Source organism: Mobula birostris, chromosome 11 (assembly GCF_030028105.1).
Source record: "Mobula birostris isolate sMobBir1 chromosome 11, sMobBir1.hap1, whole genome shotgun sequence".
In the NCBI taxonomy this organism is placed as follows: Eukaryota; Metazoa; Chordata; class Chondrichthyes; order Myliobatiformes; family Myliobatidae; genus Mobula; species Mobula birostris.
In genome coordinates, this window is record NC_092380.1 from 57,037,212 (window position 1) to 57,058,174 (window position 20,963).

A 20,963-nucleotide genomic window follows, 5' to 3' on the forward strand; every position below is an offset into this window, starting at 1 on the left:
CGTGGAGTGCGGATGTTGCAGCCTGGAACACAAGCAACTTGCTGGAGGAGTCAGCGAGTTGAGCAACTTCTGTGGGGTGGGGACGGGGGAAAGGAACTGTCAACGTTTTGGGTCGAAACCCTGCATTAGGATTGACACACAGTGCTACGGTTAATTTGAATGGTCTGTAATTGGGGAATTAATCCTGATTCCTTTGTTTCAAAAAAAGATTGGTGTCCTCTGATGTCACCCCTGCACGTAAAGGGCATTGCAAGATTCTAGGCAGTGCCCTGCAATTTAAGACCATAAGGTATAGCCGTTGAGGCAATCGAGTGTGTTCCACCATTCAATCACTGCTGATTTATTTTCCATCTCAACTTCATTCTTCTGACTTTTACCTGCAACCTTTGATGCCCTCAGTAATTAAAAATACCTATCAATCTCCACTTAAATATACTCAATAACTTGGCCTCCACAGCCACAGATTCACAACCCTTTGGCTAAATAAATTTCTTCTTATCTCTGTTTTAAGGAATATCCTCATATTCTGAGGCTGTACCATGTGGAAATATCCTCTTCTTGTCCACTGTATCCAGGCCTTTCAATACTTGATTAGTTTCTCATTCTTCAAAACTCCAGTGAGAACAGGCTGGGAGCCACCAAGTGTTCCTCATATGTCAACCCTTTCAGTCCTGGCTCATTCTTGTAAACCTCCTCTGGACCCCCTCCAACTCCAGCACACCCGTCCATAGATATTGGGCCCAAAACTGCTTACAATATTCCAGATGCGGTCTTCCCAATGCCTTATAAAGTCTCAGTATTACATCTATAGAGTACTTTTATATGAATGAAATAAATGCTAACATTGTATTAGTCTTCCTTACTACCTATTCAGCCTGCAAGTTAACATTTAGGATTAGGACTCACAATTTCCTTTGCACCTCTGATTTCAAAATCTGCTCCCCATTTAGAAAATAGATGATTCCTTTATTCTTCCTACCCAAGTGCATGACCCTACACTGTATTTCATCTGCTCCTCCTTTGCCCATTCTCCTAATAAGTCTGCAGACTTACATATTTTCTTCAAAATTCTATGATGAAATCCATCTAATGATGTGGATTTATCTATAATAATTTACCCAGCTTCCCTAATACCTTTTATGCCATCAGTTTTTGCCTCGTAACTCAACTACCTTCGGAAGACCCTTTTCCAAGGACAGAGGCAAAGTAACAGCACCCTCAGTATCCAAGTGTAAATTTCCATTTTGGACTTTAGTGGGCCCTATCCTCCTTGTTCTGCTGTTTTACTGTTTTATTTGCCTTTGAAACTTAATTCTATTTTTCTTTTTCCTTTCTTTGTATATGCTGGATTTAGCTTTGGGTCAGTTTTTTGTCTGATTTCAATTTTTCTAACTGAGAAAGGGCAGTTAAGCTCTGTTAACTGGCATTATTTATGGATTAGTAAATCCCATTTTAATTTTACACATTACTTAGTGAGATTATGCAAAATTTTATATATTTCACAAATTTGGATTATAGAAAAAATATGCATTTATATAGCATCTTTCACAACTTTTACATACCTCAGATCTCTTTATGAGAAATTATATTTTTGAAAAATGTATTTGCTTTAAAATGTAGCAAACTCCATAACATATTTGAGCACATTGAGGTTTTGCAAACAGCAGTGAAGTGTGAAGTAAATGACCAGATCAGTTGCTTTAGTGATATTCATTGAAGAAGTAGTACTGGCCAAAGTTCAAAGTACTTTTATTATCGAAGTACGTTTACAACCTTGAGATTCATATCTTTACAGGCAGCCACAAAACAAAGAAACCCAAAGAACCCATAAACAAAGACTGTCCGACACTGAGTGTGCAGAGAAGAAAAAAAATTGTGCAAACAATATAAGTAAGCAAATAGCATTCATAATGAAAGTGAACCCACAGACGAAGCCCAGAGCAGGCCACAACCTCAGCATCAGTTCAGCACAGAGCTGAGTAAACATCGTGGAGCAGCAAGTAGAACCAGTCTGACCCTTGCCTCTGGTTCCGACACCTTGCCTTTTCAATCCATTTGGCCCAGTGTTTAAATTATCCAAATATTGGCTCATCCCTTGCTCTAGGACCTGGGTCCTGTTGCTTCAGTACACTTTGGGCCTGGACTCCGCTGCCATGTTTTGGCTTGTAACTGACCTTTCCAAATCAGCCTGGTGCTTAGATCAATTAAACCTCAGTTTAGGTGGACAGGCTTTGATTCTGCCTTACCTCCACTTGTCTTGAATCTGTCTCAATGTCACCTTGCACCTGCTCGCTTCAACTCTCAACTCAGCTTTGCCTTTATTCACCTCTCCATTGGTTGCAGTGATTGTTTATTATGATCTTACCAGAAAAAAAGTTATCAATAACACTTTCTTTTGTTTGCCACTGATAAGTAGTCGCTGGGCTTATGGGGTAATGTTGCTCCCCTTGTCTAGCCTCGGTGATGCTAAGCCATCAGAACTAATGGACTACTTGTGCACGTGATGACCCAAATATCAGGCCCTTGGACTGCATGGTAGCAACGCCACGTGTCTCACCAGCGCCATCTTAAACCGGAAACCAGTGCTGTTTGATTATTTGCATTTAGTGAAGGAAGATGGAGCCTCAATTTAAAATCTCAGATCTAAGACTGCACCTTGAGCATTTCAGCATTCTCTACTTTCTACATAATGGGGAATTGAGCTCTTACATCTAAATCAAATTATTTAGTTTATTTTGGGTCTCATTGTTCTTCATTAACTTATAAGCGAACGGCTATTTTATTGCAAAAATTTGGAGTATCTTAAAGCAGGGATCCCCAACCTTTTTTACACCGCGGACCGGTTTAACATTGATGATATTCTTGCAGACCGGCCCACCGGGGCGGGGGGTTGTTCAAGTAGGGTTAAACTCACCTCAGCATGTCTTTTACAGTTAGAGTTGCCAACTTTCTCACTTCCAAATAAGGGACAAAAGTAGCAGTCAAATCCTGACGAAGGGTCTCGACCCGAAACGTTGACTGTACCTCTTCCTATAGATACTGCCTGGCCTACTCCGTTCACCAGCAATTTTTGTGTGTGTTGACAGGACGCTTGTGTTTACCCTAAAAAGACTACCATGACCTTGAAGCTTTGCGCGGGCACCTGTGTGCGCATGCTTGATGTACGCACATGTGACGTGCGCAAGCACGTACGTGCCAATTTTTTTCCCACAAATCGATTTTGGCTTAATCGTCCCGACTACGCTGTACATACGTTATTTCTACTTTATATAGGCTGTGTATTTATCATATCATTCCTGCTTTTACTATATGTTGGTGTTATTTTAGGTTTTGTGTGTTATTTGGTATGATTTGGTAGGTTTTTTTTTGGGTTTGGGAACGCTCACAAATTTTTCCCATATAAATAAATGGTAATTGCTTCTTCGCTTTACGCCATTTCCACACAAAAGATTTCATAGGAACGCTCTACCTTAGCAGGCTAAGTATGGGATAAGAGCAGTCCCGTCTCGGACAAACCAACTTAGCCCAATATATGGGATGTCCCGGCAAATATGGAACAGTTGGCAACCTTATGTTCAAGTTCGACAGTGCATGACAGGGAATGAGGAAAGGTGCAGCTGACTCATATCGTTTCCTCGCGGCCCGGTATCACAAGCTTTGCGGCCCGGTGGTTGGGGACCGCTGTCTTAAAGTATGAATCCTTTCTCATGCTTTACCTGATATTAACTGATCAAAGCAGTGCACAAATGAGGAAAGTTTTTAAAATGCGCAAATTTTCATGTTACAGAAGGATTTTGTTTTAAAAATTAAGAGATGTGCCAAAATACTATTGATGTGCTACTGATATCAGTAATGTGTGACTCGAATTATGAAATAATCCACTGTTTTCTGTTCAGAGTCATATGTGGAAACCTGCAGGATAATCGATAAAACCTGTAGTTAAGGAAAGTAAAACTATGAGCCAAAAAGTTTTGTTTCTGTGAGCCATACAATTTTTCCATCTTTAATTTTTAAAATTGTTTTCTGTTCCCAGAAGTTAAGTTTTGAATATTATGAAAGCATATTACTTCAGCTGCTAACTGAGTTCTGGTACTTTGCTTTAACTTACAATGATTAACTTGTGAACTGAACAGTGAAGGGACAGGTTATTGACCTGTAGAAAATGTCAGAGGCAAATGCAATCCTGCCTTTATTGGATGTCCACTAAAGTACACTTTTAGTAGCATCTATTTTAATGAAGTAGGCAGCAGGAGTAAGATCTGTGGCTATTATTCCCTACTTTCAAAGCACAGCACTGTTTGGTAATCTTACCTGTTTTTTTGTCCCTGCATTAACAAACACAAAGTGGGTATTGATTCTGAAGTTTGTTTTTTTTTCCTGGTTACATGGAATGCATTTACTTAACAAACCACAAATGTATTTTGGGTGACATTATGGAACTGATGAGCAATTTTTTTTTGCACTAAAATAATTTAGATTCTGCTTTGTGACTTTTAGACAACTAAATTAAGTAACGAACCATACACAGTTTCTTACCAGTTGTCTTGTGGAATGTCGCGCATCCCTAACTAGTTTGTTTTGACGTGCTTCATTAGCTGTTATCTTTCCTCCTCTTCAAAACAGCCCCAGTTTTAATAACACCTGTCCACATACTGTGGCAGGCCTGGGCTTGACAATGTTTATAAATGGCCTTTGGTTTCAGTCCATTTTTAGTAGATTATATTTTAGACCATAAGACCATAAGACAAAGGAGCAGAAGTCGGCCATTTGGCCCATCGAGTCTGCTCCGCCATTTTATCATGAGCTGATCCATTCTGCCATTTAGTCCCACTTCCCCGCCTTCTCACCATAACCCTTGATGCCCCGGCTGCTCAGATACCTATCAATCTCTGCCTTAAATACACCCAATGACTTGGCCTCCACTGCCGCCCGTGGCAACAAATTCCATAGATTCACCACCCTCTGGCTAAAAAAATTTCTTCGCATCTCTGGTCTGAATGGGCGCCCTTCAATCCTTAAGTCGTGCCCTCTCGTACTAGACTCCCCCATCATGGGAAACAGCTTTGCCACATCCACTCTGTCCATGCCTTTCAACATTCAAAATGTTTCTATGAGGTCTCCCCTCATTCTTCTAAACTCCAAGGAATACAGTCCAAGAGCGGACAAACGTTCCTCATATGTTAACCCTCTCATTCCTGGAATCATTCCAGTGAATCTTCTCTGTACCCTCTCCAACGTCAGCACATCCTTTCTCAAATAAGGAGACCAAAACTGCCCACAGTACTCCAAGTGAGGTCTCACCAGTGCCTTATAGAGCCTCAACATCACATCCCTGCTCCTATAATCTGTTCCTCTAGAAATGAATGCCAACATTGCATTCGCCTTCTTCACCACCGACTCAACCTGGAGGTTAACCTTAAGGGTCTCCTGTACGAGGACTCCCAAGTCCCGTTGCATCTCAGAACTTTGAATTCTCTCCCCATTTAAATAATAGTCTGCCGGTTTATTTCTTCTGCGAAAGTGCCTAACCATACACTTTCCAACATTGTATTTCATTTGCCACTTCTTTGCCCATTCTTCCAATCTATCCAAGTCTCTCTGCAGACTCTCTGTTTCCTCAGCACTACCGGCCCCTCCACCTATCTTCATATCATCAGCAAGCTTAGCCAGAAAGCCATCTATTCCATAATCCAAATCGTTGATATACAATGTAAAAAGAAGCGGCCCCAACACGGACCCCTGTGAAACACCTCTGGTAACCAGTAGCCAACCAGAATAGGATCCCTTTATTCCCACTCTCTGTTTCCTGCCAATCAGCCAACGCTCTATCCACGTATGTAACTTTCCTGTAATTCCATGGGCTCTTGTTAAGTAGCCTCATGTGTGACACCTTGTCAAAGGCCTTCTGAAAATCCAAATATACAACATCCACTGCATCTCCCTTGTCTAGCCTACTTGTAATTTCCTCAAAAAATTGTAATAGGTTTGTCGGGCAGGATTTTCCTTTAAGGAATCCATGCTGCGTTCAGCCTATCTTGTCATATGCCTCCAGGTACTCTGTAACCTCATCCTTGAAAATCGACTCCAACAACTTCCCAACCACCCATGTCAAGCTAACAGGTCTATAATTTCCTTTTTGCTTCCTTGCCCCCTTCTTAAATAGCGGAGTGACATAGTCATAGTCATACTTATTGATCCCGGGGGAAATTGGTTTTCGTTACAGTTGCACCATAAATAATAAATAGCAATAAAACCATAAATAGTTAAATAGTAATATGTAAATTATGCCAGTAAATTATGAAATAAGCCAGGACCAGCCTATTGGCTCAGGGTGTCTGACCCTCCAAGGGAGGAGTTGTAAAGTTTGATGGCCACAGCCAGGAATGACTTCCTATGATGCTCTGTGTTGCATCTTGGTGGAATGAGTCTCTGGCTGAATGTACTCCTGTGCCCACCCAGTACATTATGTAGTGGATGGGAGACATTGTCCAAGATGGCATGCAAATTAGCCAGCATCCTCTTTTCGGACACCACCGTGAGAGAGTCCAGTTCTATCCCCACAACATCACTGGCCTTACAAATGAGTTTGTTGATCCTGTTGGTGTCTGCTACCCTCAGCCTGCTGCCCCAGCGCACAACAGCAAACATGATAACACTGGCCACCACAGACTCGTAGAACATCCTCAGACACATCTGACACATTTGCAATCTTGCAGTCCTCCGGAACCATGCCAGAATCTATCGACTTTTGAAAGATCATCGCTAATGCCTCCGCAATCTCCACAGCTACACGAGGGTGCATTCCATTTGGTCCGGGAGATCTGTCTACCTTTAGACTATTCAGCTTCCTGAGTACTTTCTCTGTCGTAATTGTGACTGCGCACACTTCTCTTCCCTGCCACCCTTGAGTGTCCGGTATACTGCTGATGTCTTCTTCAGTGAAGACTGATGCAAAATACTCGTTCAGTTCCTCCGCCATCTCCTTATCTCCCATTACAATTTCTCCAGCATCATTTTCTATCGGTCCTATATCTACTCTCACCTGTCTTTTGCTCTTTATATACTTGAAAAAGCTTTTAGTATCCTCTTTGATATTATTTGCTAGCTTCCTTTCATAGTTAGTCTTTTCTCTCTTAATGACCTTCTTGGTTTCCTTTTGTAAGGTTTTAAAAACTTCCCAATCCTCTGTCTTCCCACTAACTTTTGCTTCCTTGTATGCCCTCTCCTTTGCTTTAACTTTGGCTTTGTCTTCTCTTGTCAGCCACGGTTGCATCCTTTTTCCATTTGAAAATACGTTCTTTTTTGGAATATACCTGTCTTGCACCTTCCTCACTTCTCGCATAAACTCCAGCCACTGCTGCTCTGCCGTCCTTCCTGCCAGTGTCCCTTTCCAGTCAACTTTGGCCAGTACCTCTCTCATGCCACTATAATTTCCTTTACTCCACTGAGATACCAACACATCAGATTTCGGCTTCTCTTTTTCAAATTTCACAGTGAACTCAATCATGTTATGATCACTGCCTCCTAAGGGTTCCTTCACCTCAATCTCTCTAACCACCTCCGGTTCATTACACAATACCCAATCCAGTACAGCTGATCCCCTAGTGGACTCAACAACGAGCTGTTCTAAAAAGCCATCTCGCAGACATTCTACAAATTCTCTCTCTTGAGATCCAGGGCTGACCTGATTTTCCCAAACCACTCACATGTTAAAATCCCCCACAATTATCATAACACTGTCCTTCTGACAAGCCTTTTCTATTTCCTGTTGTAATTTGTAGTCCACATCACTGCAGCTGTTTGGAGGCCTGTATATAACTGCCATCAGGGTCCTTTTACCCCTGCGATTTCTTAGCTCAACCCATAAAGATTCTGCACCTTCCGATCTTATGTCACCTCTTTCTAATGATTTAATATCATTTCTTACCAATAAAGCTATGCCTCCCCCTCTGCCTACCTTCCTATCCTTCCAATACACTATGTATCCTTGGACGTTCAACTCCCAGAGACATGCATCCTTTAGCCACATCTCAGTGATGGCCACAATATCATACCTGCCAATCTGTAGCTGTACAACAAGATCATCCACCTTATTCCTTATGCTGCGTGCATTTAAGTATATCACCTTAAGACCAGTATTTGGTACTTTTTGCTTTGATTTCACTGCAACTCTATTGCAGTACAACTCATCCCAATGGCTACAAATTTGCCCCATCACCTGCCTGTCTTTCCTGATATCTTTACTGCTCACTATCTTAGATTTATTTCTGTTTTTCCTTTCCTCCACTCTATCATTCCGGTTCCCATCCCCCTGCCAAATTAGTTTAAACCCTTGCTAACAGCTCTATTAAACCTTCCTGCCCCAAAATTTTATATAATTTTGCTCAGGTTCATCATGCAGCATGTAGTGTGGAGTGACTTTTTTTTTAATCCTGAAGGTGCTGTGCAAGACTAGCATTACTTTGTAGGTTAGATTTTACTGAACGTCAAGGAGACTGGTAGCAAACTATAATTTTAGTTTTATTTTTAAGTGCTTTAGCAAATGTAACAGACAGCCATTGATCTGCAGACATTAATCCTATTCCGAAGAATGTTAGGCAATTTCCATTATTCTTCACTGCCAAATATCCTTTTGGTGCAAGGCAGGATTCCTGTCATTAGGGCCAATTTTCTACATGGCTCTTTGGGCTCAAAATATTCATGATCAGATCACAGATGTTCACATAACTGTAGCTGCTGTGTATGTTGTTGAGATGAGTTTTTTTCAAGAGTTGCTATTTGAAATTGTATGGAAGATAATTGTTATTGGAGGAACAAAGTAAGGGAAAGAAGACCAGACTTTGTAATTGGTTTGCAAGAAAGATGTAATTTCTCTTCTCTTACTATAGTGCAAGGCACCTCACAGTTAAGACAGATAATCTCAGAGTGTGGGTTAGCACATGAGATTGTAATAATCGTTGCAGTCATGGAAATGTAGTTCAGGGAAAGGCTCAGTTCTGGGTATAGAAATTTCAGGTGTGACGGGGTGCAAAAGAAAGGGGTGTTGCATTGCTGATCAAGGGGACCATTACAACAATACCTAAGATATCCTATGAGGTTACGTGGATAGAATTAAGGAATAAAGAAAAGGTGGTCACTTTGATGGGCTCATTCTATAGTCCTAGTAGTCAGCAGGAATTAGAAGAACAGATATATAAGGGCAAATCACAGAAGGGTGTAAAAGCAATGAGGGTGTAGTTGTACATTTTAACTTCCCCAATATTGTCTGTGATAGCATTAGTGCAGGAGCTTACAGGGGAAGGAATTTACACTCAGTCGGGTTTTCCTAAGCAGTTTGTTCAACTAGGGAAGGTGGCAGCATTTGACCATAGGAAATAAAGATGGACAAGTGATTAAAATGTCTGTAGAGCAACCCTTCAGGAACAGTGACCATAGTTCTTTGAGGTACCGTAGTCATGGAAGAAAAGGTCGGTCCGTAAGTTTGAGCACTAAACAGGGGGAAAGTGGATCTCCACAGTGTAGGACAGGATCTTGGAGAGGTAGATTGGGATTAGTTGCTGATGGGAAGCAACATCTGATGTGGAGGTATTTAAAAGTGAGATAGTACGATTTTGAACTTAGCATGTTCCTGTGGGTAAGGGGAAAAGATGGTAATTAAGTACCTGCTTGTATTTTTTTATTTCTTATATACTTGTAGCTATCTAATATTCTTTCTAGTGGCCAGAGTATGTATATGTCCTGACGAAGGGTCTCGGCCTGAAACATTGACTGAAACTCTTCCAATAGATGCTGCCTGGCTTGCTGTGTTTACCAGCAACTTTGATGTGTGTTGTATGTATATGCGGTTGCTCAGTGTGTCCCCTGGTGGTTACACTTGTATGATTTTGGAAAGCTCTGGAAGATTATCTGATGCTGCATTATTTGATTAGGGTCTATCTGATTGGTTGATTCTTATCTGTGAATTTGAATAGAATGTTCTTTATCTATGGTGTATTAAAAGAGGTGACCAGGAGGCTTCACCATCTTTTTACTTCTTTCCTTTCACTTAGAGCAGAGTAGTTAGTACGAGCTGACACGCTCCATCCGTTCCTTTGGGTCGGGTAAGACTCCCTGAAACAACGGCTTACCCATCCACTTCAAGGTTTGACATGTTACATGTTCAGAAAAGCTCTTCTGCACACCGCTGTTGTAAAACATGGTTTTTTGAGTTACCGACTCCTTCCTGTCAACTTGACCCAGTCTGGCCATTCTCCTGTCTGACTTCTGTCATCAACAAGGTGCTTACACCCACGGTACTGCTGCACACGAGATGATTTTTTTCTTTTCGCACCATTCTCTGTAAATTCTAGAGACTGTTGTGTGTGAAAATTCCAGAAGATTAGCAGTTACTGAAATACTCAAACCATCCCATCTGACGCAAACAATCATTCCATGGTCATAGTCACTTAGATTACATTTCTTCCCCATTCTGATGTTTGATCTGAACCACAACTGAACCTTTTGTTCATGTCTGCTTGCTTTAATGTATTGAGATACTGACACATGATTGGCCATTTAGATAATTGCATTAACAAGCAGGTGTACAGGTGTGTGCCTAATATAGTGGCTGCTGAGAGTGTTAACAAGAATAGGCAATCAGTCTTTTCTCACCATTCAGTGAAACCATGAATAAATTTCCACATCAATTCCACTTTCCTCCAAAAGGCTAAAAGCCTCAACCCAGCCTGTATTGCCCAAAAATCTATTGATTTTTAGAATCAATATAGAAACATAGAAACATAGAAAATAGGTGCAGGAGTAGGCCATTCGGCCCTTGGAGCCTGCACCGCCATTTATTATGATCATGGCTGATCATCCAACTCAGAACCCCGCCCCAGCCTTCCCTCCATACCCCTGACCTCCGTAGCCACAAGGGCCATATCTAACTCCCTCTTAAATATAGCCAATGAACTGGCCTCAACTGTTTCCTGTGGCAGAGAATTCCACAGATTCACCACTCTCTGTGTGAAGAAGTTTTTCCTAATCTCGGTCCTAAAAGGCTTCCCCTATAATCAGAGATAGAGCATGTTCAACCCTTTGGGTTAGAGAATCCCAAAGATTCAAAAACCTTAATGCATTTTCTCTTCATTAGTTCTAAGTGTTGAAATTATGGTTTTCTGGTTTTCTTCTGAAACCAGAATTAGATTTGCTACTCGGGAAATTAGCAGTTCAGCAGCTACCTCTTCAAGCCCCATAAGCATATTTTTCATTTCATCCTTCTAAACTGCATGATTATAGGGACTATGTGCTCTAACCTTCCTCATAGGAGTCAAGCCAGTGAACATTCAAATGGGTAAAGCGCAGGCAATACTCCAGGTCTGATTTCATCAAAAGCCTAGTACTTCAGCTCCCTTGCAATAAAGGCTCAAGTATTATTTGCTACCTTAATTAATTGATGAACCTGCTGAAGAGAGAGAGTCTGATTTTCTGACAGCTGGTGCACTGTTTCAGCAGCAGCAGCAGCGTCATCAAATCAGCTGGTCTACAGGGGTGCAAGGTCATGCCGGTGGGGGAAGGGGAGATTGTTGCTTGCTGCTGCTTATACGCAGGAGGGGGGAGCTGCGGGGGTGGATGGACTTTGGGCTTCTAACATTTGACTATCGTTCAGGTATATGGAGGAATTTAAGGTGGGGGGGTTATATGGGAGGCAGGGTTTGAGGGTCGGCACAACATTGTGGGCCGAAGGGCCTGTAATGTGCTGTACTGTTCTATGTTCTATTCTTTGGGGCACTTCTGCTTTCGTGGATGGTTGCGAAGAAAACGCATTTCAGTATGTATATTGTATACATTTCTCTGACATTAAAGGTACCTTTGAAACCTTTGAACCACGTAGACACGTTTATTTTCAAGGCCACTTTCTTGGGATTTAAAAAATCGTCTAGTCCTGAGCCCCTGGGAACACGTCCCACCACTGCAAAGAACTGAAGTCTGAATGTAACTTCTGGTCAGGGTCTCTGATACAACTCCATCCATACTTAACAGGAAAAAGAGATGCATTAAAGGTAGAAATTAACCTGTTTCCGCAGATGAGCTCAAAGGAGTCGCTGTTAAGCGCCATTGATGTTGTTCTTTGAGCTTTGTTGGGATTGTGTAAGAGGCCAAAGATAAAGGTCAAAGTGGAAAATAGATTGACAGGTGACAAGCTCAGAGTCACCAATTGACCCTGCCTGTTCATGTTCTGTGGAATGATCCCCCAGTCTGCATTTGTTTGCCCAGTATTGAGGAGACCATGCTAATTAGTAAATGTTAGAAGAGGTACAAAACTGCTTCAGCTTCAGGAGTGTTTGGATCTCTGGATGATGGAAATAGAAGAGACAACATTTTCTATGGTCGCATGGGAAGATGCTGTGGAGAGGGGAATGGGTATTAGAGGAGAATGGACTCGACCATCTTAGGAGAATGGACTCGACCATCTTAGGAGAATATTCTGCTTGGAGTCTTGAAAGGTGAGGGGAAGGTCAATTGTGTCCAGTCAGTGCCAACACCACTTATACTACTGAATCTCTTGGTTCAACAAATCAGAGAACTTTTCTTTTGTTCTCTAAGCTCTCCCCCATTTCACTACAAGTTGTAATTGTTTTATTTCTAACTATTCTATAGTGGAGCGTCACAGTCGCGTATCAGTTAGTGCCATACTATTACAGCTCAGGACGTCGGAGTTCAATCCCTCTGCCCTCTGTAAGGAGTCTCTTTGTGTCCCCTCCGTGGAATTTGTGTGTTTTTTCCGGGTGCTTCAGTTTCCTTCCACAGTCCAAAGACCTACCGGATTGGTTGTTTGGTCACTGTGATTAGGTTAGGTTTAAATCGTGGTTGTCGGTGGCTTGCTGGGTAGTTCAGTTGGAAGGGCCTTTTCCATGCTGTATCTTGAAATAAATATTCTCATTTCTGATGAAAAGCATTATTCTAAAATGTTAAACTGGTCAGATGTTGCCTGGCCCAAGTATTTCCAACATTTTCTGTTCCTAAGTTAAATTACCTCCGTCTGTCAGGCTTATTATTTAAGGTGAATTTTCACAGCATTTGAAGTTTTGATAAAGCATTGGCTTCTATTTTCACCTAGCTCCAATAGTTAAGAGGATGAAGTGAACCTCTGCAAGTCCCTACCTCGAAGTTATTGTTAGAACAGGTAATTATTATGGATCAGCTGGCTGTTCCTTAAAGTGACCTTCAAGAATGACTGAAGAGGAGAAATACATTCAGAGTTTATTCATTAATCATTTCAAGAGGAGATGTTAGTTGCTTTGGTGTTTGGGCTGGTTTTAGCTTTACTGCTATTGTTGTTCGTTTCTGATAAAATGTGGTAGGTAGTTTACAACCTGGGGACATAGGAGATGATAATTATTAAAACCCAATGCTTCTAGTAACATCTGACTATGAAGTCACACTTTAGAACTTAGGATTGTACAGACCTTTCAGCTGACCATGTCTGTGCCAATCATGATCCATTTTTATAATTTATTGTGTTTTTATGGGAACTAACCATTGAACTGACTGAAAAAGTTTAAACCTGCCATGGGCAAATTGTGTTATTACAGGAACTGAGTAATAGGAAAGAAGTGTTCATTATCTTGAATTTGTATTTTAAACTCTTGAAAAATTTATCCAAACTTTCAGTTTGCTTGTCCAGTAACAAAACTAGGACAACATTCCACTCCTGATGATGATTGGTGGTAAAGTTGATCTTTCTACAATGTTTATTTTAATTCACCCTCATCTTATCCTTTTGAGAGCTCAAGATTACATCAAGCTCTTAATACAGAACACTTAAAGGATCAGACAATACCACGTGCTTGCCAGGGATGAGTTTTAAAAAAAAAAAAATTGCAGTGCAATACTTAGCTAGTTTTGGTTGAGCATTTAGGACTCAGAATTTAAATTTCTAAGTCTAATTGTCATTTGAAAATCTCTACTTTTTCAAATTAGCTAGCGGCAGGTCACAAGTATCTCCTGTTTTCTGATTGTCAGAAAGGTTAGTTAAATACTCGGATAACAATGCAAAACAGTGAAATCATGGTAATTTTAAGTCGAGATAGGTCTGTTAATAAGGACATTCCTTAAATTCATTCATGGTAAATTTGACCTTGAACATGTTTTGTTTTTAACTTCTTAAACTGCCAGTTAATATTTAAATATAACCTAATAAGGATATAATTCAACATATAAACTGTTAATTTGATATACTTACCAATTTTATGTGGCTGATTTTCTTTTGAATTCTTTACTCTTAATTGTCCTCACTTCCTGATATTTCATTGCCATTATCTTTGTTTTCCTGTAATTGGCTTTGAGAAATTGTGCAGAAATTACTTGGTTTTCTCTTATGCTTCTGTGGATTCTCCCAAAACACATTTATCACATGCTCAAGAGTTGAGTAGAGTTTGCATGACTGCAAAAATGAATATTTACTGGAATGAATTGGAAAGTGTTCCAGAATCAGGCTGTTGTGCAATAGCATTAATATTGAAACAGCTGTATAATTAACAGGGTAGTGACATAAATGTATCTGATGTATTATGTACTGTATTAAACCCATTTTAATACATGTACTTCAGCAGGATGAACTTTTAGTGATTTATAGCTATTAATGAAAGATAGCTGTAGTTTACTTGAATCCAGAAACAAAAAGCATTTGCGAAATTTGGTGGCAAGTTCTGTTCCACTGAAACATTCCTTCCTCTTCAATGCATCTGACTGCAAATATTACCCAAAACCCATTTGGAGCAGAGACATATCATGAATTACTAATGAATAGAAATTCTATTGGCAAAATGTACAAGTGCTACCGGACTTTGTGCTATTTAGCACATCCACTAGTTTACACAGTGGGCTACTATATCTAATTTTTAGTTCAATATGTTTTAGGTGCAGGCAGATGACCACTTCTCAACCAACATAAATTATGACAGAGACAGATTTAATTGGATAAGCAGCTTTAAAATTGGGGGAAAAAATACATTGTGAGTGTCAGGCACTTCTGGAAAGGACAGTGAACAGTACAGGCCCTTTTGCCTTCAGTGTTGTGCTGACATATATAAAATTACTCTGCGATCAATCTAACTCTTTCCTCCTATGCATGTCTCCAGATTAACTGTCTCTAAGCAAACTTCTGTGAGGCGATGGATCTTACTGAACATAATCTACCTTTAATTTGTTATACTTGCCAGAGTTATGTAGTTGAATTCACTCATGTGTCCCCATTTTCTGAAACTTTCTTGCCATTATCTTTGCTTTGTAAGTGACCCCAAGAAATTGTCCAGAAATTACTTGGTTTACTTTTAACAATCTTCACACTATCTCCTGTTCCTGGATATGTTAAGTCAATAGTTTTAATGACTTAATTTATAGAACCTTATCAATGACACTTCACAAGGATGTCATTGACCAAAATAAAAATTAAACCATGAGAATATTTGGAAGTATTGCCAAAAGCATTGATATGAATACGTTTTAAGTTTATCTTAAAGAAGGAACTTTTGAAAAAAGTTACAAAGAAAATTCCGGAGCATATCTTGGCAGGTGTAGGTGGGCAAGCTGAAGGTCAAAGGGTGGTGTCTAAACAGTTCAAGTTATGTCATGGAGAACTGAATTTATGAATGAAACTATTTTGACTAGCTGTCATTTTAAAAGATGTAGCTGCACTTGTGGCTTCTAAGATGGTGAGATTTTAGTCCACACAGTTCTGTTGTTAGGTGTTAATAAATATAACCAGGGTCTGATCCCATCTCTGCCTCAGTGTGCCTGCTGTTTAAATACTGAACCATACCATGTTGGTGTTGTTCTTTGTTCTATTATCTTAAACAGAAGTCCTCCATATTAGGAATTGTTATTGTACTGTCTCTCCTGAATTGGTATTGGTTTATTATTGTCAAATTTACCAAGATACAGTGAAAGTTTTGTCTTGTACACTGTTCATAGGGAACAAATTATTACACAGTGTATTGAGATAGAACAAGGTAAAACAATAATAATGCAGAATAAAGTCTTAACAACTACAGAGAAAGTGCAGTGTAGGTAATCAATAAAGTGCAATATCATAATGTGGTAGGTTGTGAAGTCAAGAGTCCATCTTACTGTATTGGGGAACTATTTATTAGTTTTATAACAGCAGAGTAGAAGTTGTCTTTGAACCTGGTAGTACATGCTTTCAGGCTTTTTTATCTTCCACTCTGGCGGGGGTGGTGTGGGGTGGTCTTTGATTATGCTGGCTGCTTTACTGAGATGCAGATTGGTTGTCGTACCAAGCTGTTGTGCATCTAGAGGGAATGCTTTCTGTAGTGCATCATTAAAAATGGTTAAGGTGGACAGGGACATGCCTAATCCCTTTAGCCTGCTGAAGAAGTAGAGGTGTTGGTTAGCTTTCTTGGCTGTGACATCAACATGGTTGGACTACTTAAAGGAATGTGAGTCCCTTTGTGCAGACATCCAATTTGCTGCATATCTATTATTTACTCGATTATTGGCCTTACGTAACCATTTAACAGTCCAATGCTTTTTTTTTATATAGGCTGGAGGTCAGACTTTCAATTTTCCAGACATTTTTCCTCGGAAGGATCAAACTCCTGAACCAGGATCTCTGGAAGAAATCCAAAATAAGTTTTTGGAAGATGAAAAACAGAAGCAGAAAGCAGATCCTCGACGAGGTGGTGTCACTGAATGGTTTGGACTTTAAGAGAGACAGCCCTTTGAAAATTGTACTTACATTTTTCTTAGAAGAAATATATTATTTTTCAGATGCTGTTCATCATGAAGGGTAACTCCTGTGGACATTATACATTTCAGTTAATATTGCTTAAGAAACCCTCAAGTAGTTGGTCTTGATTCTTATAATGCTGTGGTGTTGAGCTCTGTTGTGGGCTTTGAATGAGTGATGATTTCTGTTATTGAAAATTTGGCTCAAGGTACATGCATTGAGCACAGTTTATCTGTGAATGGGTGTACGTAAGGTAGTATATGGGCACCAGCAGTCTGGGCTAATTTGTTAAGAGGAGAGTTTGATATTTGGTGGGGGTGCGTGGAAAAGAAATGAAATTACTCTAAGATCAGCTGCATTATAAAAAAAAATCATGCTTGCCAAGGAATTTATTGGCTAACTTTGTACACTATATTTTTGAGGGAAAAGCAAGTTATAAATTTTACCTGTACATTCTTGTTTTAGCAGCTGTCTTAAGTATTGAATAAAGGTTGAAAGCAAAAATGCATGAACACATTTGTACTAAATCCCAGCATGAGTTGTCATAATAGGCACATTTGATGGTGTTCCAATTCCTCGGTAGTGCTGGATATGCACACTGTTGTACTTTTAGATATGGCTTTTATTTCCACTTGAAAGGCAAATACCCTGTCCCATGAATCTCACTGCTGAACAGTGTGACAAGGCAAGTGCTCCCTTCCTCAATAGTCCATGCTATTTCAGATGTTCTCACCAAAGCTGTGGTACTTGGGGAATGAAATACAACGAGCACTTGATCTTCCTATGGAATATTTGAAACATATTTACCTGATAAGTTAAAATTGCCTTTCTGAACATATTGCAAGGTAATTCTGATGTCAAGGCCATTAATAGTGGAGTGGTTTTATACAGGATAATCTGCAGGTCTGAACTGGCGACGCATCAATATCTGTCAGGGTTATGGAGCTGGAGCCATCAGAGGGACAAATCCGGCACATTGGAGGATTGGAAAACAAGGATAAGAATTTTGAAGTCACATTGTTATCAACATCCTTTCTTTCAATAGCAAAAATTAAAAGAAAGACAATAATCTGCAGGTCTCATCACAATTATGGAGGCAAGGGATAGTCAGCATTTCAGGGTTGCATGTGTCTTTAATAGAATAGATGCTGTCTGACCCGCTGAGTTTCTCCAACAACTTGTTTCTGGTGCAGACTCTTGTGTCTCCTTTCTTCCTGTCTTTGTTCAATTTACTCTTGAGCAGGTACTAAAAAAAATTGAGGAACCTCTGCTCTCAGGACTAATAAATGGGTAACAGGAGCATCAATGCAGTAACCCATTTGTTTGCTAGAATACAAACAACAGGAATTCTGCAGATGCTGGAAATTCAAGCAACACACATCAAAGTTGCTGGTGAATGCAGCAGGCCAGGCAGCATCTGTAGGAAGAGGTGCAGTCGACGTTTCAGGCCGAGAGTTAGTCCTGACGAAGGGTCTCGGCCTGAAACGTCGACAGCACCTCTTCCTACAGATGCTGCCTGACCTGCTGCGTTCACCAGCAACTTTGATGTGTGTTGTTTGCTAGAATAAGCAAGCATACTTCTAAAGAAGTAGAAGGCAACTGTGCAGGACAGAAAGTTGTCTTTATTGGCCAAGGCAAAGATTACAAGCACAGGGTAGTTATTTTAGATCGGTGATTCCCAATGGGGGTGGTTACATGTCCTAAGGGGGCATAAGGGAAAATAGAGGTCGTCAGGAGACAGTAAGCAGCACCCTAACTTGAGGCCCGAGACCTGACCGACCATTAGTAGAGCAGACGCTTCCAAAAAAAAAGGATGAGGCACTGAAACGCAGGAAGAACCATAGCTTTGCAGGCGGTGAGCACTCATTGTCACAAAGTGTCTGAAATTCAGTAATCTCATCCGACCTTACCAACAGACGTCATTGGAAATGCATAAATTAGCAACCAGGGTGCCTATCAGTTCCCCTTGACTTGTGGCACGGAACAAGTTCATGCAATTTAACAGTTGGTATGTCAAGTACAGCCTCTCAACTTTCCCTACAGATCTATGGAAAACAGGTCGTGCAACAATACAGCACTGTCTGGAACCAAACAGTGAAATAGAGCCAATCAGTGAACCTGCCGACCCTGAGGATTCCTCTTGAGGTGTTCAAAAGGACCTTCATATGTGCAGTCAAGAACTGTCTTTGGAGATTGAAACCTTACGTGATTGGTCAATCACTCTAACTGGAATAGTATAAAGGTAGCTTGCTGAACACCAGGTCTATCCTGACTAACATTCAGATTCCAATCTGAATCCGTGTCGACGTAATTTTTGCTGTTGTAATCATCTTCATCTTCACCTCACCGTTCCTTTGCATGCCACTGCCATAGTTCCATCCATGTCAACTTGCTCTGTTGTCAACATCCAATAGGCTACCTCAACGGTGCAATCCCTATGAGTCTGAAGGTGGTGAAGCTTTGAATTCTAATCTTGCTAAGAAACAAACAACAAAACGTTGCATACCTGGAGTATGGTTTTATTCCGTTCCTATCAGAGCAGTCACGCCCCATGTGTCTTATTTGCAGTACTGCATTGTCTAATGAAGCCATGAAACTATCGAGATTGCAGGAATATTTATGCAAAAGACACCCTGAAAAGGCTACATAGGGTATTACAGAGTTCCAGAAGACGAACGAGCATCTGAAAAATGTTGCACACTTGAGTCATTTGCCAAAAAAGCTAAAAATGATCTTGATGGTGGTCTCATTGCTTCTTATAACATTTCCAAATTGATAACAAAGTATGGGAAATCTTATTCGGTTGGTGAAAGATTAATAATGCCTGCTGTATCAGATGTGCTCACTACTGTTTTCAAAATGGACGCCAGGTAAATGTCCTACCAAACGGTTTCTGCCTGAAACGCCAACTGTACTTTTTTCATAGATGCTGCCTGGCCTGCTGAGTTCCGGTGAGCTCAAGGATCATACTGATATTGAAGCTGCTGTACAGCACACAGGTACAGAGTAAGGTAGGTTTAAAGACAAATAAAATTTAAAGCAGAACCATTTTTCTCATGTTAGCATATGGTAGACATGCTTTTGCACTCAGGAGCACTGGAAAGTATATTGTAAGAGGGCATTGGCAAGTAGAAGGCGCTTTAGGAGGGAGTTGGGCTAAAAAGGGTTGGGAAGCACTGCTTGACATCCACGTCAAATACTGTTTAGACTGCTATTAAAGTATTGTGCAAAATTCTAGTTACCACATTACAAGGTAGAAGTAGCAGAATTATAGGTGCAGAGGAGATATACAAGAGCTCAGGCTAGATATTTATAGTTACAAGGGGAATGGAGTTAGGACTGTTTTCTATGGAACAAGTACTGAGGGAAAAATAGATTGAGATGCTAAAAATATGTGTGGCTTAGATGGAATAAACAGAAATGGTGCCTTACCTAAGAGGGCAATAGGGGCTGTCCAGTGGCTCCCAGCAGGATTACTGCCCATCAGCCAGTAACTCAGGTTCGGTCTGTATTTCTGATGCTCTACGTGTTCTCCCTGGGATTATGAACTCTTCCTAAACTGTACCCATTCCCTGGGTGAATGGTACAGCTGATAAGAACTTGAAAAGTTCAAAGTAACTTTTATTATCCAAGTACAAATATGTCAGCATATACAAACCTGAGGTTTATTTGCTTGTGAGCATTCACAGTAAATACATGAAAGACCTCACCCAACAGGATGGTCAACCAAAGTGCAAAAGATGACAAACTCTGCACAGATAAAATGAAACAAAACAAAGAAATAATAATAATAATAAATAAGCAATAAATATCGAGACTATGAGGTGAAGAGTCCTTGAAGATGAGTCCGTGGGTTGTGAGAACAGTTCAGTGATGGGGTGAGTGAAGTTATCCCATCTGGTTCAAGAGCCTGATGGTTAATACTGTAACTGTTCCTAAACCTGGTGGTGTGGGTCCTGAGGCTCTTGGACCTCCTTCCTGCTGGCAGCAGCGAAATGAGAGCATGGCCTGGAGAGTGGGGTCCTTGATGACAGATGCTGCTTTCCTGTGACAGCTTTCTATGTAGATGTGCTCAATGGTGGGGAGGGCTTTAACTGTGATGGAATCGGCTGTATCCACTACTTTTTGTAGACTTTTCCCTTCAAGGGCATTGCTATTTCCATACCACGTCATGATGTAGCCAGTCGATATACCCTCGACCACACATCTTTAGCCGTTTGTCAAAGTTTTTGAT

General features: G+C 40.5%; 1 protein-coding gene across 9 annotated transcripts in view; it reads left to right on the forward strand.

The window, feature by feature from the left end:
• The window catches only part of mrpl23 (mitochondrial ribosomal protein L23), a 130,563-nt gene that overhangs the window by 46,824 nt on the left and 62,776 nt on the right, over window positions 1-20,963 (forward strand). Inside the window, exon 5 of one of the 9 annotated variants that reach the window (XM_072272278.1) lies at window positions 19,656-19,740. The exons of 5 other annotated variants lie outside the window; for them this stretch is intronic. In XM_072272278.1, coding sequence (XP_072128379.1) covers window positions 19,656-19,739 — 84 coding nt within the window. In that variant the 3' untranslated portion in view covers window position 19,740. Of the gene's footprint in view, window positions 1-16,520; window positions 17,234-19,655; window positions 19,741-20,963 lie in introns of those variants that run through there. 3 more of the 9 variants (XM_072272272.1, XM_072272274.1, XM_072272279.1) reach the window with 3 other exon arrangements.